This window comes from Cavia porcellus, unplaced genomic scaffold (assembly GCF_034190915.1).
Source record: "Cavia porcellus strain 051 isolate PalLab524CR breed Dunkin Hartley unplaced genomic scaffold, mCavPor4.1 scaffold_7, whole genome shotgun sequence".
In the NCBI taxonomy this organism is placed as follows: Eukaryota; Metazoa; Chordata; class Mammalia; order Rodentia; family Caviidae; genus Cavia; species Cavia porcellus.
Genome location: NW_026947490.1, coordinates 8486910 through 8510192, shown reverse-complemented (window position 1 = coordinate 8510192; position 23283 = coordinate 8486910). Strand labels below are relative to the sequence as shown.

The 23283-nt window shown below is 36.3% G+C and overlaps 1 protein-coding gene across 1 annotated transcript; it reads right to left on the bottom strand.

Moving 5' to 3' along the window:
* Positions 1-20585: 20585 nt before the first annotated feature.
* Positions 20586-23033, bottom strand: Cldn17 (claudin 17). The gene has a single exon (XM_063252402.1). The coding sequence runs from the start codon at positions 22849-22851 to the stop codon at positions 22177-22179; it is 675 nt and encodes a 224-aa protein (XP_063108472.1). The 5' UTR covers positions 22852-23033; the 3' UTR covers positions 20586-22176.
* Positions 23034-23283: the final 250 nt, after the last annotated feature.

Genomic DNA, 23283 nt, shown 5'->3' with positions numbered 1-23283 from the left:
TGTATTCAATGCAAGTACAGAATTGTGGAGCTGGTTGGATCTCTCTTTGACCCTTGCTGTATTAATGCCAGCCAATGGAAGTTTTCCAATAAGAATATGTGAAATTTCAGTATGAATGACTGTATTGGTTTTTCTGTTGGGTTCAGTGCAATATCACTTTTCAAACTAATGTTCTCCTATGATTTTTTTAAAAAAATACGGAGTCGTGCTCTTTTGCCCAAACTACCCTCAAATACTTGGATTCATGGAATCTTCCTGATTAGCTTTCTGAGTAACAGGAACAACAGTCATGTCATGTTTCTCGTTTCTTCTAAACAAATGTATAGTGGAGGTCACAGGCCCTTTCTGTATTGGATATGATTATTCTGAAGCATACTGGCTAGGGATTTCTGCCATCTCCAGGTTGCTGTTGATCACTGAGGTACAAGCAGGGGCAGTGCAGGCTGGTACCTCCCCTCTGAGCCAGTCAACTACTGGGGATCTTCACCATATTATTGTGTGCCATGCAGATGCAACCAGTTCAGGACCATATCAAGGGTAATTTTGTCCCTGGCTATTGGGTCCTGCACAGGTATGGACCCAGACCAAGCAGTTCCCACCAATCTGATCTGTGCCAGGAGTGGCCAACTGAAGCTGCTATGGTTCCAGGTTCAGGCCAGTCCTGCTCAATTCCAAAATGTCACCAGGCTGCTTACCTCCTCCTACAAGAGGACCAAATTCTGAGCACTCACCACAGGCCAGTGCAGATCTCCACACCAGCTCCATTCTCTATCTTGATGCATCCTCCTTCCAAGATTGAGCTCACCACCCCCCGACTTCAGCACGAGTCATTAGATTCCAGAGCGCCTAGCACACCATGGGACCAGCTCTGGTGAGCACACTTCTGGTTCCAGCCTTCAATCCATGTTTTTCTTTTCTTTTCTTTTCTTTTCTTTTTGCTTAGTTTTTTCCTGGGTCATGAGAATCCCTCTCCTTTTGTCTAGTCTCCTCCATGGTATTAAATTCTAGTGTCTAAACTGTTTCCCTCAGAGAGGCACTTCACCTTGCTGCTTATTGATCCACCATCTTCCCATGATCTCTATTTTTTATTTTTAATTCATATCTCTAGAGATGATAAAAAATTAGGACATGGATTATAAAAAAGTCATTAAATTTAAAAATTAAGAAGAGTTACAATTTCTGGGTATAGAGTAACAAAGTCATTAGTGAAACCTTGGAAAAAAATAAAGAAAAATGAATTTCAAATGGACATTATCAGTTGAATAAATAAGACTTAATTAACTTACAAAGTTTTAAAAGGAGATTGTAAAATCTTATATCTTAGATTCTGGGCTCAAGTACAGTTATAGCCAAGTATAATGCTTTACTGTCTCAAAAATCTACCAAAGCAGAGGCCCAGTGTCCTGGGGTAAGTGTCCCGTGGACTTTCCCCTGAGCCCAGCTTTTTTGGGGCCCTCGTACGTTCTTCATGCACTGGAACCTCGTACCTTCTGCGTGCACTGCGTGCACAGCTAGATGGGTCAGGGGCACCTGCATCCACCTCCCCATGTGCTTGAAGGACTGTGGAGTTCTAAGCAAGCAGGCGGGTGACCACTTTCCATGGAGCCCAGCTTATTTGGGACTGTGGAGTTCTAAGAACACAGGCAAGTGGCAAGGGTTCTAGAGGCCTGGCAGCCTGGGGGAACCAGGTGCCAGAGTCCCAGGAGCTGAAGGCATAGAAGTGGATTTCCAACAGACCCTGAAGAAGCTTTAGAATAACACTTAAAACACTTGAAATGCAGAAATATAGGAAAATGACAAAATGAAAGATCAAATTACAATCTCAAACCTCCAGCCCATCCCAAGAAACCTTAGGAGCGATGTATATAGAAGAAAATATATGCCATACACCTCTAATATCAGACATAATAGCAACTGAAATAAACAAACAACTCTGGGAAGCTTTAAAGGAATTCAAACTAGAAATAATCTCCCAGGTAAAAGAAGAAATGATAAAAGAAATGAAAGCGACACTGAACATATCTTAAGAAAGCAGTTAAAAAATTGGAGAAACTAAAAAAAGATAGAATCACTAGATAAGCAATATAAGAAACAAACAGAATACATGAAGCAGATGCACAGAGATATACATGAAATCAAAAATTCCACTAAAAGCTGTAAAAGCCACCTCAATGATAGTGAAGATAGAATTTCAGACCTGGAAGACAAGATTGCAGCTAGTGAACAGGAAAGGAAAGATCTTTTAAAAATAACAAAGAATCAGGAAATAACAATTCGACAACTGCAAGATGACTCAAAGGAAAACAACATAAGATTGATAGGGATTAATGAAAAAGAAGGGGATGATATAAAGGACGTCAAGAGGATATTTAGAGAAGTAATAGCTACAAATTTCCCAAGCATGAGATCAGAAACTGACATCAGGTTCAGTGAAGCATATAGAACTCCAAATAGTCATAACCAAAATAAAACTACACCCAGACATATAATAATCACCATCCCAGAAATCCAGCACAGGAATAGATTATTAAAAGCTGTCAGACAGAAAAGACAGGTCACTTATAAAGGAAAACCTATCAGAATCACAGCACAAACAATAAAGTCAAGAAGAGCATGAAGTCAAATCACAAAGAGCGAGGGGGGGGGGATAATTCAAGCTTTGAAAGATAACAATCTCTAGCCAAGATAGATATATCCTGCACAACTATCCCTAGAAATTGATGGAAAAACAAGATGCTTCCAGGATATAGAGGAACTAGGGGAATCTGCAACCACCAATTCAATTCTACAGAGAATACTGCAGGATATTCTAAAAAAGGAAAATACCAAGACTTCAGAAACAGTGGCAGAGAGGCCACAATGAATGGAGCAGAAAGTGAAATGAAGAAGACAAAACTGACAACAAACAGCAGAAAAAGAGCTCAACAGAAATGAGGCAGAAAAGTCTGGATGGTGGGAACAGCTATTTTTGAGAAAACAAGACATCATAATAGCTAGTGCTGATTTAGTATCATCCTGCTTTGAAGTCTCATCAAGCTTTTATTCTTCTGTCTCCATCGGTCTTAACAGGTTGTATCTTATTGGATTTTATTATATGTGATAATATAAGCAAACACTTTTATAGACAAGGAGATTATACAGAAAGCATTGTTCCTTTTCTGATAGTTGGTTCTAAATACCCTGTAATACTGTCACTCTCTTGAATGGTTTTACATTGTTTTGATATGTTTGGTGCTACAGTATACGAAGTTATACTCAAAGATTTCAAGGAAAGAGACACTATAGTAACTACAGTTATGTCAGGATGTCTTGTGGTGAAACACTATTTTGCTTAAATGGTTATGCTTTGACCTGCGCTGTTTTGTTGTTATGCCCTCTTTTATCTCAATCTCCTTTTTTAAAATTATTTACTTTTTTATTTTTATCTTTTTAATTAAGGGAAAAAATAGCAGGATACATTACAGTAACCCACTTTGATTTCCTATTAACTTGATTTGAAACCCTGTATAGCCCTCACCATCTTGTTTTGACTGATTTTCCTCTATTCTGCTTTGCTTGATAGTACTAAGTTCGAAAGTATAGGCAAAACTGTGAAGACAATAAGATTCATTATGACACCCATTCTGGTTGACTATTATCTTCTTTTAAAGTCCTGTAATATCTCCAATGTTTTGGTTTTATTCTTTACTGTTTTGTTCAATTTCATTATAACTGACAATATAGGCAATTCTTTTTAAGACAGCAAGAGGCAGTATGGTAACCACTGTTGATCACCTTGTATTTTGTTTTTACATTATCTATTATGTCCATCCTTTTGATTTGACTGACTCTGTTCTGTTATGGCACATTTGGCTTTACTCTCTTCAAAAAAAAGTAATAAGAACTGTTGGAGTAATAAAACCCAAAATGTGTAATTGTCACTGTACAAAAGAAAGGAAAAGAAAGTGCTCTAAAAAAATATAACTGCATATATACTCAAGTGTATAAGATAGATAACCATATTAACTGAGTTTTGTTGGATCATTGAACAAAATTGTTTCTAGTCTCACTGTTTGCTTTAATTTTGTAACTTGAACAACTATTTCTAAGATAACAATATGTAGTCTATTGACTAGTGATTTCCTACTGTTTATGTTTTCTGAAATTCTGTATAACTTGTACCCTTTTACTACTTTTTCTTTTTCTCCTTAAAAAAATAAAAGAAGAAGATGAAGTGAAGTATGTCAGATCCTAAAGGAAAATGATTTCCAACCTAGACTGATGTACCCTGCAAAACTATACTTCAAATTTGGTGTTGAAATAAGATATTTCCATGACAAAGAACAGCTGAAGAACTTCATGATCACAAGCCAACCCTGCAAAAAATATTAAAAGACAGTTTAGATACACAAAGGAAAAAACCATGAAGCAAAGCAGATAATTAAACAGAGCAGAAAGATAAAGATGCAACAGCAGAAAGATAACATGTCAGCAATAAACCAACATTTAACAGTTACAATCATTAATGTAAATGGTATCAATGCACCGATTAAAAGAAATGAGCTGGCAGAATGGATCAAGAAACAAAATCCAAACATCTGCTATCTGCAAGAAACCCATCTAACCCAGAAGGATACTCGCAGACTGAAAGTCAAAGGATGGAAAACAATACTTCATGCAACAGGAAACCAAAAAAAAGCAGGAGTAGCCATTCTGTTTGCAGACAATGTGAACTTTAAACCAATAATGATCAGAAGAGACAAAGAAGGTCACTACATACTCATTAGGGGAAAACTTCAAGAGGAAGAGATAACTATCTTAAATATATATGCACCAAACTCCAGAGCACCAAGTTATATAAAACAAGTATTAACAGAAATGAAAAATCAAATTATCACTAACACAATTGTAACAGGACACCTTAACACACCATTGACACCAAGGGACAGATCAACCAGACAGAAAATCAGCAAAGAAATAACAGAATTGCATCACACCTGTAAATAAATGGACATGATAGACATATGCAGAGTGTTCCATTCAACATCAGAATTCACATTCTTCTCAGCAGTACATGGGTCATTCTCTAAAATAGACCATATATTAGCTCACAGAACATATTTAAATAAATGCAAAAGAGTTGAAATTATCCCTTGCATGTTATCAGATCATAGTGCTTTGAAATTAGAAACTAATGATAAAAGTTACTGCAAAAAATCCCACAAATACATGGAAACTGAATAACACACTCTTGAGTAATCAGTGGGTTATGGGGAAATTAAAGAAGAATTAAATAATGCCTACAAGAAAATGAAAATACAAATACAACTTAACAGAATCTGTGGGATGCAATGAAAGCGGTCCTCAGAGAAAAATGTATTGCACTGAGTTCCTACATCAGGAAAACAGAACAAATACAAATAAATAACCTGATTCTACACCTCTTAAAGCTAGAAAAAAGAAGAGCAAGTCAAGCTCAAAGCCAAAAGAAGAGAGGAAATCATAAAAATCAGAACAGAAATCAATGCAATAGAGACTAAGAAAACAATCCAAAGAATCAACGAATTAAAGAGTTGGTTCTTTGAAAGAATAAATAAAATTGATAAGCCCCTAGCCAATCTTATTTTAAAAAGGGAAGAAAAAGCTCAAATTCATGCAATAAAAAATGAAAAAGGTGAAATCACTACAGACTCTATAGAAATACAGAAAATTATCAACACCTATTTTGAAAACCTCTACTCTCAAAAGTTGATAACACAGAAGAAATAGACAGATTCTAGAAACATATGAAGCACAAAAGCTAGGTCAAGAGGATGTAAAACTGCCGAATAACCCAATTTCTAAAATGTAATTAAGTACTTACCTACAAAGAAGTGCCCAGACCCAGACGGATTCACTGTAGAATTCTACAAGAAATACAAAGAAGAACTAATGCTGACACTCCTCAAAGTCTTCAATGAAATTGAAAGGGAAGCAATCCTTCCTAAGTCATTCCTGGAAGCAAATATTATTCTAGTACCAAAACCTAAGAAAGACCCAACTAAAAAAGAGAACTATAGACCGATCTCCCTAATGAACACAGATGCAAAAATCCTCAATAAAATATTGGCAAATAGGATGCAGCAAATCATCAAGAAGATTATACACAATGACCAAGTGGGATTCATCCCAGGCATGCAGGGATGGTTCAACATATGTAAATCAATAAATGTAATCCACCATATCAGTAAAACCAAAAGTAAGAATCACGTGATCACTGCTATAGATGCAGAAAAAGCTTTCCATAAGGCCCAACATTCATTCATGATAAGAACTTTACAGAAAATTGGAATGGATGGTCTTTACATCAATATAGTAAAGGCCATCTATGAAAAACCAACAGCCAGTATCATACTAAATGGCCAGATATTGAAGGCCTTTACTTTAAAATCAGGCACAAACAAAGGATATCCTTTATCACCACTCTGATTTGATATAGTACTGGAAATACCTACAAGAGCAATTAGACAAGAGAGAAAAATAAAAGAGGTAAAGATAGGAAAAGATGTTAAATTATCATTGTTTGCAAATGACATGATACTCTACATAGAAGACCCCCTAAATTCCATTGAAAGTCTCTTATATATAATAAATAAATTCCGTAATGTAGCTGGATACAAAATCAGTACTCAAAAATCAATAGCATTCCTATACACTAACAAAAAAATCACAGAGAGAAAAATAAGTGACTCCATACCCTTCGCATTAGCAACCAAGAAAATGAAATATTTAGAAATTATTCTTATGAAAGAAATGAAATACCTATATTTTACAACAAAATTTACACATTTTGGGTTTCATTACTCCCATAGTTCTTATTACATTTTTTGAAAGAGAATAAAACCAAATATGACAAAACAAAGCAAGCAGTCAAAACAAAGGATAGACATAGCACATGATGTAAAAACAGTATACAAGGTTATCAACAATGGTTACCATAATGCCTCTTGCTTCCTTAAAAAATTACTTATATCATTAGGTATAATAATATTGAACAAAACAGTACAAAACAAGACCAATAAAACCTAAACATTGGAAACATTACAGGACTTCAAAAGATGATAATAGTCAAATGGGCATCTGAGGGAAAATTATAATACACTGAAAAAAGAAAGTGAAGATGATTTCAGGAAATGGAAAGACACCCCATGCTCATGGATAGGAAGAATAAATATTGTGAAAATGGCCATTCTCCCAAAACTCTTATACAGATTCAACGCATCCCAATAAAAAATGATGGGATCCCAATGCATCCCATCAACATACCTCATAGATCTAGAGAAATCACTCCTAAAATTCATCTGGAGCAAGAAGAGACCTAGAATAGCAAAGACAGTTCTAAGCAACAAAGGCAAGGCAGGAGACATCACAATCCCTGACTTGAAGTTATACTACAAAGCAACCCTAGTAAAATCAACATGGTACTGGAATCAAAACAGAGCCGAAGATCAATGGAATAGATTAGAAGATTCAACCACAACTACAAACACACTCAACCACCTTATCTTTGATAAAAGGGCCAAGCAGGTTCACTGGAAGAACGACAGTCTCTTTAATAAATGGTATTGGAAAAACTGGCTCTCCATTTGCAGAAAACTAAAACTAGACCCATGCCTATCACCATGTACAAAATTAACATCTAAGTGGATCAAAGATCTAAATATTAAAACAGAAACACTAAATCTATTGGAAGACAAATTGGGTAGAAACCTTGAAGACATAGGGGAAGGTAGAGAATTCACGAACGGGACTCAAACCACACAGGAAATACTTCGCAGTATCAATAACTGGGACCACCTCTTATTAAAAAGTTTCTGCATGTCAAAAGAAATCTCCAGCATAGTGAAAAGAAAACCCACAAACTGGGAAAAAAATCTTAGTGAAGTGTCCCTCAGACAAAAGACTTCTGTCTAAAACATATAAAGAATTAAAAAATATCGGACCCCTAAAATTCAAAGATCCAATCAAAAAATGGGCATCTGAGATGAATACACACTTCTCAGATGAAGAAATACAAATGGCAAATAAATACATGAAAAAATGTTCATCATCATTAATCATTAGAGAAATGCAAATTAAAACCACACTGAGATTCCATCTCACTCCTGAAAGAATGGCCAGGATCAAGAAAACCATCAACAACAAATGCTAAAGAGGCTCTAGGGAAAAAAGAACTCTCCTACACTGCTGGTGGGAGTGTAGACTGGTGCAGCCATTGTGGAGGTCAGTCTGGAGATTTCTCAAAAAGCTGGGATTGGAAGTCCCATTTATTCCAGCTATTTCACTTCTAGGCATATTCCCAGAGGAACTGAAAGCATCATCCCACAGTGATATGTGTGCACCTATGTTTATAGCAGCACAGTTTGTAATAGCCAGATCTAGGAAACAACCTAAGTGTCCATCAACTGAGGAATGGATAAGGAAGTTGTGGTATTTTTATACAATGGAGTACTGCTCTATAAAGAAGGATCACATTGAGATATTTATAAATAAATGGATGCAGCTTGAGACCATACTCATGAGTGAAATAAATCCAACTAACATGTATGAATACCGAATAGTTTATTGTAAGAAAAGATTCAAATATATAAAAGTATGTGGTAATCCTGATTCCCCATTATGTGGCTTGGAAGCCTTATAAAGTTTTCACTCATTAATTGGAATGGCTTTATTCTGGACTGTTTGATATAATTGCCTGTGATGAAATGAACAGCTATTCTGAAGAAAACAAGACATCATAATACCTAGTGCTGATTTACTACCATTTTGTTTTGAAGTCCCACAAAACTGTTTCTCTGCTCTTGCTTTTATTATGTTGTATCTTACTGTATTTTATTACATGTGATAGTATAAACTAAATTTTATAGGCAAAGAGATTATACAGAAGCCATTGCTCATTTTCCATTAGCTGGTTCTAAATACCCTGTAATGCTTTCATCCTCTTGAATGGTTTCACATTATCTTGATGCTATAGTATATGAAATTATATTCAAATATTTCAAGGAAAGAGACACTATGGTAACTACTATTAAGTCGGGTTATCTTGTGGTGAAGCACTAGGTTGCTGAAATTGTCATGCTATGACCTGTATTGTTATGTTGTTATGTCCTCTTTTAACTCAATCTCCCCCTTATTCATAAAAAAATTTATTTATTTGTATTATTTTTTAATTAAGGGAAAAATCAAAAAAATTATCACAATATATTATGGTAACTTTTTTGATTCCCTATTAACTTGATTTTAAGCCCTGTATTACTCTCACTATCTTGTTTTGACTGATTTTCCGTTCTGTTTGATAGTATCAAGTTTGAGGGTATTGGCAACTACTTTGAAGGCAATAAGATTCACTATGATGCCCATTCTGGTTTGACTATTATCTTCTTTTGAAGTCCTGTAATGTTTTCAATGTTTAGGTTTTATTGGTCTTGTTCTGTACTGTTTTGTTCAATACTATTATACCTAATGATATAAGTAATTCTTTTTAAGAAATCAAGAGGCATTATGGTAACCATTGTTGATAACCTTGTATACTGTTTTTACATCATGTGCTATGTCTATCCTTTGTTTTGACCGCCTGCTTTGTTTTGTCATATTTGGTTTTATTCTCTTTCAAAAAAATGTAATAAGAACTATGGGAGTAATAAAACCCAAAATGTGTAAATTTTGTTGTAAAATAGAGAGGAAAAAAGTCCTCTAAATGATACAACTGCAAGTATGTTTAGGTGTGTAAGATAGATGACCATATTACTGAGTTTTTGTTGGATCATTGAACACAACTGTTTGCAGTCTTCCTGTTTGAATGTCCACTTTGTATGCTTTAATCCTGTAAATTGAACAACTATTTTTAAGATGACAATATGTAATCTACTAACTAGTGATTTCTTACCATTTTTTTTTAATTCTGTATTACTTATACCCTTATACTGTTTTTGTTTTCCTTTAAATAAAAAAATCTATCAGAGCTCAGGTATCTGATCAAAATATCTACTGCGCCTAAGATATATTCCTTTTCTTCCCACTTTTTCCTCCCAGTCATCCTACTTCTTTACTTTATAATTTTTAATTTATTGTGTATACATTTATTTTTATTATTTGTGTGAGTACAGGGTTTCAGATATGCACTCTGCCAAATAAATCAGATCTGACACTCGTATCAGTTGTCTGTAACACACTGCTTCAAATCTTGGCCAGTTAAACACAATAAGCGTTCATTGTTCCAGGGTTTCCACAGGTCGAATCTGAGACAGGTTAGGGTCTGCTTCTCGCTCAGGTCTCTGTTAAGGTGGTAGTGCTGTAGTTGTTAGGACTGCAGGATTATTTCAACATGCAACTGTGGCTGGAAGAATTGACTCTGGGCTCACTCAGATTCTTCTTGCTAGATCTCAGAACTCTATCAGCTTCACTTTGTGGCTCCTGAGCTTTTCCATAACTGCATCAAAAATTACTGTTTTTTCTAACGTGACTAAGATTGTAAGCCCACTCTTTTACACCACAATCTGTGAGGTCACATGCCATCATTTTGTCACTACAAACAGACCAATTCTGGGACATTGTGAGGGAGATTAGGACTATGGTTTGAGGGACAGAAGGCAGGAATCTTTGGGACCACATTAGAGGTTTGTTTTCTCAATACTGAAAAAAAAGTTTGTAACATATCAGGATACTAAAAATCCATTAAAATTACTTTTCTGATATAAAAATTATTTATAAGTTATCTTTCCTGACATTTGAATAGTAACAGTATATTTCTTTTAAATAAACTGTGTATAATATATAATTTGAAACCTACAACTGATAAATATTTTTTAACAAAATGTATGGAATATTGCTATAAAAGAGAAGCGAAAAAAGAACAGAAAAGAGAAGAGAGAAAAGAAGTAAGGAGGGAGAGAAAGATAGAAGAAAAAAGATGGAGGAAGTAAGGAAGATCAAAGAAAAAGAGAAGGAGAAACAAAAGAAAGAAAAAGAGAAGAAGAAATCTCATCTGCTTAGGCTGTGGATACAGTCATTTGTATCATTCAGGAACATAATGGAGAAGACACTTAATTCATGTGGAAATTCCAGGAAGTGTCAGAGAGGAAATATTTGCATTTAGACTGAAGGATGAGCTTGCTTAGAGCAGGCAGGAGTGGCAGAGGGACAGGAAGCATGAAGTTCTGAGGCCAATTTCAAGAATTTCCAGTAAGACAGCATGGCTTTAAAATCAGGGTGTGATTCACAGCACCAGTAGATGACACTTAAAAATCAGGCAGGGGTGAGCCTTAAAAACCCTACATGTTCGCTCTAGATCTCAAGCTTTAGTTTGCAAGGCATGACAAACCAGCAAATAGAACATATCTGAGTTATCAGGAAAAAGGCAGAGGGGAATCAACCATGAGACGAGACAAGATACATAGCTACAGATACCTAATTTTTCAAAATTCCAGTTTTGCAAGTATCTTGTGGAGAGTGATGAGCTTCCCAAACAAGCTCACAAATAAAGTATGTAAATATGCTTTTCCACTTATATTTAACTTTTACTAGAGAAATTAATTTTGGCTAATATTCAAATACCTTCGATATTTCACATATTTCATTGGATAAGTGATTATATTTTGTTGAAAGGTCGTGTTATGTATATTTGTATATTTGTTTGAGTGAAGAGTTTAAATGATTGATGTGGTAAAGAAAGAGTTTTCTCCAGTAGATTCCAGTTGCTGTTACTCTGTGGAAACAGACTCATACTGCTTTCTAAAAATGCAGGTGTAGTGGCAGCTGTGTGATAGACTGGGCTCCATCAAACCAGCCAAGATTCAAGGATGCAGTCCTGTTCAGGCATAATCCAAGGATAATTACTGCAATTCCCTTCCCAACACCCTGTGTGTTTTTACTACTCCCCTAAAGTAGGCTCCTGTTATAAACCACAATAACTCTGTCGGAGGTGATGTAATAGCAATCTTTATGGAACACACCTACACACGTCCATGTAAAGTCATTCAGCAGGCTATCATAAGTGGCTTTTGAAGACTTCCATAAATGTAGCTTTGCACTTGAGATGGTGATTAAAATGCAACAGCAAATCTCCTAGTAAGACCAGCTCATGAACTCCCTGTAACTCACGTGGATTATTAGACTGAATGGATGTTAGACTAGCACGACAGATAACACCTCTTATGCCATTTGCTTATGGATAATGACATAGTGAGAGACACTAGCCCTATATCAGATATATGGTTTGCAACTATTTTCTCCCATTGTGTATGTTGCTTTCTCATCTTGCTGATCTTTTTTTTTTTTTTTGCTTTGTAAAATCTTTTTAGTTTAATGTAGTGCTATTGGTTTTATTTTTAAATTTCTTGCAATATGTAGTCCAGTTCCAAATAATGTGTGCACTTTTTAATATAATGATCACTTTGAAGAGTTTACTAATTAGTGAGATAGGGGAGAGATTTTTTAAAATATTTGCATGTTGAAGATTAGCCATATAAAGTAAGTACAAAATCATGAATTCAATTAAAATGCCAAAGAAAGCTTTATAAGGCCAACTGTGATGCTATGACTGTTGTACAAATTTCTTTGACAGACAACTAAGCAAAAAGTTTTACAGCCTAGATTCCAAACTCCGTAACTTTTTTTTTTTTAAATGCCTCATATTTCTTCTTCTCATGTATGCGTGACTTGTTCTTGTTGACATATTGCTGGATCTATGTAAAGAGTTTTCAGTTTTACTGCTTCTGCCATCTATTCAAACCCCTGTTCACTTGTTTTTCCCTGAGAATTCTGTTTCTCTCAAGTTCAATCTCAATTTCTTTCTCTCCAGAAGCATTTCCTGGTCATACTTCATATACGTATTCTTTCTCTCTCTCTCTCTCTCTCTCTCTCTCTCTCTCTCTCTCTCTCTCTCTTGCTCGCTCGCTTGCTCTCACTCTCTCTCTATCTCTCTGTACTTTCAACACTTTGAAAGTATCAAAAGCTGAATTATGTCATTTTGCTTGTTTGATTTAGTTTGCTTCTATGTTTTGGTACATTTTCTAAAATACCTGAGACCTTGCAGTTCACATTATATATAAAAAACAAATACTAACTGTCACAGTTATTGAAGAAACAAACTGATTTCAAGTATGATCTAAACTACTCATGGATTGAAAAAATTCACTGGAGTTTGCAATTGCTCTCATGGAAGGGTATCATTGCTCATAATATAAAGATGTCCATACTTATGCTTCAGAATTGGTAGAGATGAAGTGAAATTTATTTATGTATTTAGCAAAGTTCTTGATTGCATTTGACAATGTCGGAAATAATCCTGAAAATGCAAAACATACAGAGGGTTAAAAATAAAACAAATATTTACTGATGTGATATACAAGAGCTAATGTCAAAGGCCAAGTGAAGTGAGACGGGTTTGAAATGTTTTACACACCATTCATTGTCTTCACGGGGCGTGGCAGGGCTCCCTCCCACGTCTGGGACCTCTGGAGATACAGCTGAAAGACCTGGTATAACTCAGAAGACTGGGCCTGTCCCTCTCTCCCTTGCTTTTCACCCTCTGTCAGCGGGGTCTGGGTTAACATTGTGGTAGCATGTTAATCAGCTCATTCATTCTGGGTTTAAGACCCCACATGACAGCACTTGCGTTCTCTAGGTTGTTCAGAACAAATCCTAACACAGGATCGATTCTAGAGCTAAGAGAACAGCTTCCATTTCTTGATATAAGGAAATGAAAATGATTGTTGGCCATTTGCTCTGTGCTAACTGGAAGAAATGAAATGTAGGTCTAGGGGCTTTGTGAGAAAGGAGGTATAGGAAAGTCATGAATACAAATATGTGTAATAATGAAATATGAGACAAGTGGAACCCAGGTAACATGTGCTCAAAGTAGTAATGCATTCTAGTACAAAGAAACACTAAGGAAGGAAAACTTAGTGTAAAGGACAACTGAACGTACACCATAAAATCTAATGAAGGAAGTGAATTTCTAATAGCCATTGAGAAAGATAAGATTTTGTGCTTCCATATGCAAAAAGTGAGTGGAAGGCTTTGTTGAGATAAGAAGAGAGATAACAGGTCTTCTCAGCAAGCTAGGAAAAGTATCACATGAGTTAAAATTTGGGATATGGAAAAGGTTAGGCTCATCAGTAATGTATGGAGCTAGAATGGAGAAGACTGAAGTCACAGCTCAGGCACCCAAGGAGATATGAGGTGAGCATAGACTCTGTCACCCAAACGTAGATTTTGGAGAGAAAACTGGTGGTGTTAACTTACTCCAAGATGTGCTTGATTTGGCAGCACATATACTAAACTATCACTCCAGGGAAACAGGAGTAACGCTAGTTAAACACACACACACACACACACACACACACACACACACACACACACACCTCATTCTGTGCCGTGTTTTAGAGGCCTGAATGGATGATGACCCTTGCAAAGTTAAAGAAAATTGTTGAAACGTAAACTTTAGGAAAGTATAATGAATACAATTTTCACCTAAGAGTGAGTCCAACAGGACACGCAAGTGAAACACTTACGGAGAGAGAAGGCAAGAGAGCTATAAAGAGCTTAAGACTTGGACTGCTGGGAGATAATAATAGTAATTATGTATTGCATTCACATAATGCTTTATGATTAAAATGCTTTCCCAGGCACTGCTTCATTTTATCCTCACAGCATTCCTTCAGGTGGAGAGGGCGGTTATTATTCTCCTTATTTGGGGAAAAGCAGTCATTCACAGAAGAAAACAGCCCTACCACAGTGCATTGATATGGTCAGAAGGGGCGGCGATCTCAGCGTGTCCTTGGAAAGGTTATGGAGTCTCCATGAGCATCATTGATTTTTTAAAAAGTATTTAAAAATAGAATTAAGCTCTACGTATACAATTCGATTGCCATACATATAACGTGGGGTTTTATGTGCATGTGTATTTTGTGTAGTGCTAAGTATATGCTACATGTGTAAATGCTTCTGCCTTTCTACACCTTGCAGATGAGACTGCAGTCGGGTCTGGTGGGAAAGGCAGGCAGTGAGTCTCAGCCTCTAGTCCAGTGCTCTGCCCTCTGAGCTCTTTCCTCTTGCTGCAAGTGGGAACAGTAGACTCAGCAAGACCTCTAAGCAAGTAAATACACACAGCATCAGAGGAAGGAAAACACATCTAGGACAGAGTTCTCAATAATTCCTTAAAGGAAAGAATTCAATCAAGGAAGATTTTTTAAAAATGGTGATGATATGATTGAATTAAGTGTTGCTCTCTTCCAGATTCCAATTTTTTGGATAATAAACACAGGACATTTCAGGGGGTACAAACTGCAGTGTGAATGGAAGTCAAATAGGGAAGGAGACAGGTCTGAGTTCCAGCGGGGGATGACAGCCTCAAAGACCAGGAGAAGCGGTGGATGCCACAGAAGATGGAGGAGGAGGTGGAGGGCAGGTCTGGGTTGCAGTGTGCAGGTGACGTCTGGAGATCAGCGCTGAGATACAGCGAAGCTCAGCATAGGACCAGGCTGAGCTGAGGAGGTTGTGGGGTAGTCGGACCACTCTTGGCTTTGGTACTCTCTGTAATCCTTTTGCCTCACAGTTTTGACTCTAACCAAGGCATCAATTCTAATAAGAAGAGAGCTTGAAAGCTACCTTTGGGGTGTGCTACGCTTCTAAGAAAACCTATCAGCAATCAAATGCCATTGTTGTAAGAATTATTTTCCTCAAGGTGAAACTGACATTTTTCTCTCTGTACCCATCAAGACATTTCTCCTCTAGTTCCTATGGCTCTTTTTACAACAAACGTAATTTTGTTTGTTTTTCACTGCTTATTTGTTGTGCCGGCTTTTTATCAGTGCAATTTGTACTTTAATTCTCTTTTATGATAGCATATATGTTTGTTTCTCAGAATCTGTTTGAACAATTTATTTGTTCTGGATCTGCATCCATAGTCAATCTTGGTATTCAGTGTGGAATATTTATTTTTTGATGAAAGCATTTTTTGTCCTACCTGATAAAATGTCTGCTACATCTTTATTGTAGTAAAAGTTTCAGTCCTTTTGTTGCAGTCATGCCATATTATGATTTACTTCTTCCTAAATATTTTATTAGCTGTTTCTGCCAGCAAATTCTCAACTTGACAATATCATAATCTGAATTCAGATTGCATTTTGATCTCTCGTAAAGATATTTTCGTTACTTTGTTTTTTCTCTGCAGCCATGCCTTAACAAATAGTTTGTCCACTAAAGAAATATTGTTTTGAAACTAATCTTGCTAAAAAGAATCCTGAAGCAAAATGTGTGTCCTTTATACACATCTTCTAATATAAACTTTTAATTCCACCTACATGCCTCATATTACGTTTCAGTTATTAATATCTTCCTTTCTTAATTCATCAAATATTTATTTGTTCAGCAAAAATTTTTGACACCTATGGGTTAGGTGCTTTGAGAAACAAATATAAAATATGTTAAGAATTGATTTTTATTTTAAGCCTCCAAGGACTACAAAGTTATACAGTGGGAAGGTTGCTGATTTGCCCAGGGTTCAGTTCTTTGGTTTCATGAAAGTCAAATGATGGATTGGATAATGAAAGCCTTCAGTTACTCACTTGGAGCCTCTGGTACCCTCATTTCAGGGTGATTTTCAGTCATCTCATCTCTCAGTTCCAATTAGAAAACCAAAATCATCCTACATAGTCTCACTTGGTGAAGTGAATGAAAGCAATTGCTTCCACAGCTTGTGGGGGTCTTTGATAAACTGAAGAGCAGATGTTGGAACCTCCTAGACTTAGCTGAAAGCAGAGTCAGTGGGAACTTCTCTGAAAGTGAGAGAAGATGAAGAAGAAAGCAGTTATGGACCCAAGAGTTGAGAAGTATTGTTGAATTTGCTTGGTAGAAATGGTGTAAGTTGTATACAAGGCAAAAAGAGAAGGAAAAGGACACCAGCACGCCAGTCTTTCCCAGTGCCTCCCGCCTACTGGTAGGGCAGAACGGCATACAGGCTGACCACAGTGCTGGAGGACACGGCAGCCCTAGTGGTGGTCTACAGAGAGAATTTGACTCTGCAGCTAATTGCTTTTAAATGCATCGCTCTTTAAAAAACAAACAAATAAACAAACAAACCAACTTTTTTGCAATAATGTTTGTTAGCATGTTTTTATTATTATTATTATTATTATTATTATTATTATTATTATGTCTTTGGTCAACATTTTTTCTCTATAGACTTTACCGTGAAGAAATTCTACAACTTCAGAACTGATTAGAATCAGTCAAAGAAGCTGGTATGTACATTGTGCATCTAATTCGTAAAACACAGAAACTGGGAAGACATTGAAAGGGAACAGTTATTTCACTTCTGTCATTGTATTGCAACTGACAGTTTTAGTAGTGCTTAAAAAGTTAAAACAATAAAATAGCAGGGTTAAAAAATGACTTTGAAAAACATGCCTTGTTGAATCTGGGTCTTAGGAGAGAAGCCCCACTTAAATTTGTAGCAAATACAAGCAGTTAAATCTATGAATGTTAGAGATCTTATGGCATAAATAGCATCTATCAACCATCACCTACCTACTTTTATCTATTGTATTTTTGTCTACCTACCTGATTGTCTACATTACCAATCACCTTTACTATGTACATCAATCATCTAGTACCTCATCTCACCAGCATCTATCTCTCATTCCATCCTCTTTCTAAATATCATCCACCTACCATATATCTACCCATTGTCTATCTGTCTAATCTGTACCTACTTAACTGCCTACCTTTCTATCTAAGTTTGCTAGGGATGCCATATCAAAGACAAGAAAATTTAAAAAACAGAAATTTATCTCCTCTCAGTTCTGGAATCTAGATGTCATGGTGTTGACAGAGTTGGTTCCTTATGATGGCTGTGAGAGCAAGATTTATTCCCAGGTTTCTTTAACGGTTTCTAGATGACTCTTTTTCCTATGTCTTCATATTGTTTTTCCCCTATACTTGTGTATTAACTTCTCTTTTATAAGAACACCAGTCTTATGTTTGATTAGATCTCAGTCTAGTGACTTCATTTTAACCTAATTACTTCCACAAAAACCATCTCTAAATAAAGTCATATCTTAATCTGCTGGAGTTATGACACCAATACATGAACTGATGATGGTGACACATTTCAGTCAAGAGACAATCTATCATCTCTCTGTGTAGCAAGAGTAGTAACTGTTCAGGACTTATACAACTGTTCAGGACTTATAAACAATCACTTTTATTCTTAAGAGGTGCTTTATCTCTATTAGTAATTAGGAAGATCAGCAAGTGAAACTAGTAATGAACAGACTCAATATTCAAATATTCAATTGGCTTTACAGGTGCTTTTAAATTCTTTGGCGATGGAAACTTTTTCTTTTTCTTGTTGCTTCTACCTGATGGGATCCTCTCCCTTCCCACTGTTAGCACACCACTGCACAGCCCCTGAGCATCGCCCTCTGTGGGACCCAGATTAGTGCAGATTAAGAGTGAAGGATGGGTCTGAGGTCAAACAGCTCACGAATGGGTCATTAGATAAATGTGCTAATATTTTTGCTAACTCTCCAGGTCCTGAAGTCTAGGCCTCTGAGTCTGACACTCTTAGGGGACAGTACATGTGTTTCTTTTGCTCTTGTGGTGGCTATGGCAATTTGGTAAGATTATTATTGGCCTTTTAAGCTAAGTACATTATAGGCATGTCTCATTCCTCAGCATGGGTAGGATCTGTTCACATAGTGGACTATCCTGAGTCAGGCCACAGTTCATATCTATCCTTGGACTGTCTTCCTTAGGAAGACCTATCTGAGACTTTATCATTTTTCTACGACCCAGGCCCTAGGAGCAGGGCTAGGAGGAGACCGCCTGGCTCCTGTCCTACAGAAATCCATTGTTTTGCAGGTGCTCTTCATTGTGCTTCTTTTTGTTTATCCTCATAGAATTAAATCATTGCATAATCTTAAGAGCAATGAAATATTGGCTCCCAAGTGATTGACCCGTACTATTCTTTGCCCAGAGTCTCCTTAAGTTCATACTTTGAGACTCAAACACCAGCAACCATCTTTACGTTTCTTAGTTCCATTGTTTTATCTCTTTCTCAGGGAAGGAAGCCACATTAGCTAAAATCTCAAACTGCTATCTTGTCTGCAGATTGGTTCTTTACCACTCTTCAAATATGTATTAAATCTAGATCAATAACCACATTTGGCTTCCTTTCTTCTCTGTGTAAGCTATGTGCCAAGTCACGCAACTTTGTAAATTTCAATTCTTTTGGTTGAAGTATCTTAGCACTGAAATATATACACTGTCCACACCTTGTGGTGATTCTTAGCAGAGAGCCCCAAGCAATGGTTAAAATTATGTCAAGATTTTTTGTAAAGGAAAGGAACTATTATCATGAATTTTGTAAACTACAAAAGAATCATACTTTTGAACCATCTTTGACCATGTGTACTTGGATAATATTATGCCATAACAATTTATTTTTCCTGTCTCATATTTTTCTTTCTTTCTGAGATTCTCACTCTACAATGTAGTTAGCTATGCATTTCACTGTGTTTATAGCAAACTAAAGGACAAAAATAGGATACCAACATTTCACTTTTGATGCGTTTTGGTTTTGAAAGTCTGTATGAAATCGTATAAGTTTTATAAAATGAAGAAGAAGAAGAGGGTTTCTGGAAGTGACATCAAAAACAATCTTTTGAAGGAAGCAAATTTTGTCTTCTATATCAATGTTAGTGATCAACTGCTGACCAGGTCAGCAGGTCAAGCTCTTGGTCAAAAAGCTATTGGAAATAGTGACAGAAATCATCTTTACACTGGATGCATTGGTATTTTTCAGCTTCCCAAAAGAGTTCTAATATGCAGCCAAGTTTGTTACCCACTGATTAGAAAGGATTCAAGAAAATGCCATTCAGAAGATAGCCAAGTACAGCAGAGAAATGATAGGCCCAAGAAGCATAAAAGGGCCAATTGTTTGATATAAATAGACAACTTCCCTGTGATGATCTTGGATTGGTCTCTTGAACTCACCACTTCAAATACTGCTAATCCTGACATAAGATGTCAAGAACTTGGAAATAGGTGAGAAACTATCCACAGTTAAATTTTGGTTAAACTTTAGAAAAAAATATTTATTTCTTGCATGCGTAGGTAGGTATGTAATATGAGATATACATCGTTTATATATCTTGAAATCCACTGAAAATGTCTTAAGTTTCTTATAGTTGCAGTACAGAAAATATTGCAGTTTAATAGGGGATGTAGGAATAATTTTTCAAAAGTACACATTGATTAATGAAAGAACAAGCACCAGAATTGTCAGTTCTGGATTTTTGAGCACAATTAGTAGCTAATGTGACCTCATTGTTGCATCCACTGTTATCTTTTGTACTTTAGATCCTCTGACCAGTAGAATCACATACCCCATTTAACATAAGAAGATCATCCTTGTAAAACTAATTTTGTCTGGGCAAGTGAAAAAGGAAGACAAATGATTCCATGACAAACTTTAGATGTATTTTGTGTGTGTCTTCTTGTCATACTTATTCAACAAGAATGACTTACATAGTCATTCTCAATATGACCAATATTAACCAGGAAAATAAATATTAGGAGAACTACATCTAAATCATTGTTTTTAAATCTTTATTGCAATTATGTGAATATACTTAGAGTTATCTTTATGAAGATATTACTAATGATTTCAATACAGTTATATTACTAAAGATTTTAAATATCTGTGACATTGCTGGTGGTTTGTAGAATGGATTAAGTTTTGAGATCACAATATCAGTATGAATTATTGCTAATTTAAAGTTAGAGTTAACAAGTGAAATTTGATTAACAAGTTGAAATTTATTCTAATTGATGTGTCAACAGTAATTGTAATATGTAATTTTTGCTTTACTATAAGGATGAACATACAGTAAATATTTGATGTACAGTTTTTCACTACCATACACCATAAATTACTTATATCATAAGATAAAAACAACATGTGAAGATAAAACTGAATAAGCATTGATACACAAAATGCTGGAGTTTTGCAGAAGCAGCCCACAGGAGAAATCACGCCTCACAAAGTTCTCCCACTGGTTCCCACACAACTGTCCTCACGTCACTTTGAAGCTGCACATTGGTGTAACACACATGGGAAACGAACAATGGAGAAAATAATGCATAGAATTAAAGAAACATAAAATATCTTCACCAGAGCCATGTGTTTATTAGAGAACAAACAGGGTATATTTATTTAAGGATACCTAATTGCCTGAAGCATCACCTTGATCCTACCTCTTGAATAGCTTGTTTAGGCCTGTAGAGTGACTAACGAATAAAACAAGGAACAGAAACTATTCCCTTCAACAACCAAACCTAAATTCTCTAATCATGATGTGTATCTTTTTGGATAAGACTTTATGAACAGCTTTGTACTGACATGCCCTATCAAGATAGATGCTTTTGCTTGCTTAGAAATAGAAATCATGAGCTATGAAAGCATTTCTCCTTTGCATTTTAAATTATTTTCTTTTGAACATGTAATTCTAAGCAAGTTTAACTGTTGAAATGAGGCCTTAGAAACCAATTTCATACATGATATTAGAGAAATCAGAGCTTCTTTATCTTTTAAGTTTTAGTGTATCTCCCAAAGGAATAAAAAGAGAAAAAGAAAAAAAGAAACCATCGTTTCATTGAGCAGGAATTTCTCAATTTGTATAAACTTAACCAAAAAATCATTATTTGATACATGAAGTTTTCCAGGATGATTGGTTCATGATTTTCATCATTTAGCTATTATTAAGTATGTCAGAAATAAATTGGAACAAAAGAGTTATATTTTATTGTTATGGATTATCAATTGTAATTTTAGGTGTCTTACCAGAAAATATATGATGGTGAAAACCCAATAGCCCATCATTATAAACTTTTTAATGATTAAGGACATACTTGATTTTAGACCACATGAACTGAAATGGGACTTGAGTCCAATAAATAGGAAATTTATATGTAAGTACAGAATAGACAAGTAGTTCATTTACATTTCCCCAACTCAGGTGACAAATTACAATTTCCATCACTTTTTAAATGTAACTGTGAAGCAAAATTCTCCTGCCTGAAGTACTTACAGTTTCTGGCAGGTCTTTAAAAAATGCATTGACCACAATCCACAGTTGGTGCTGAAAGCACGCATTAAACATAGCTGGTGGAAGTCTTTCTGAGTGCTGTTACATTCTTTCGTGTGTCTTTGTGTGGCACACAGTATGCAGGGGCTGGATATCTGTGCCATTGCTTCTTTCTGTTGCAACACCAGAATCCACAGAGCAGCCCCCCTCCTATGAAGAGGACCGCACTGCTCGCCCAGCCCAGGAAGAGGGCTGCGCCCAGCTCTCGTTTCTGACCGATGGGGACATTTGGACTGTAGAATTCCCTGATGATGATATTGGCTGTCCAGCACACTGGAATCAGAACAAAGATGCCCGTCAGGATAAAGAGGACTCCGGAAGCTCCCAGAAGGTATGCTTTTACCCTTTCATCAGAACCTGTACACTGGACCTGCTTCATGCCACAGATGCCAATAATTAGAGCAATAAAGGAGAGAACAACAGCCACACACATGAGAGCTCGTGCCGTTTCCACAGCAGGTGGGAGAGCCAGCATTGAGGTGTAGAACTTGCACTGCAGCCTGATCCTGGCTTGCCGGACACAGTTCATCCAGAGCCCTTCCCAGAGCCTCTCGAAGATGATGATGTTGCTGCCTATAAAAGCTGAGACTCTCCACTGAGGCAAAAGAGTTGTTGCAAGAGTCCCGACCATGCCAAGGAACCCAAGAGCCAGTCCAGCAATTTGCAGAGGATAAAATGCCATTCTCTCTCCTTTGAAAGTAATCCAACCTAGAGAGGTAGAAGATGCTTAAATGCAGAATGCAGAGGGTTCTTTGAGTCTAGAGCAGTCTCTGATAGTTTTCTCCACAGCTGCTGGCCATAATGCTTTCGACCAAATCAAAAGCAGTGACTGAACTTGGCCTGACTAGAAGTACCTGCTGTAAATGCCTGCTGTCATGGTATATGCATCTTCCTTTCTATGCGGATTATTCACTTGTCATATATAATTGTTGCCCAGCCAATAAGAAAGCAGCCAGTAATCAAAGTAGCATGTCAAGAAATACTTCATTCAGCTTTAGTATTTCTCATATTATTATTGTCTTAGCAATGGTGTAATTAACTGTCAAAGCTTCCATTGTGGATCACTAATTACAGAGCTGAAAACTTCCGTCTAAAAGTCACTCTGATATGGAAG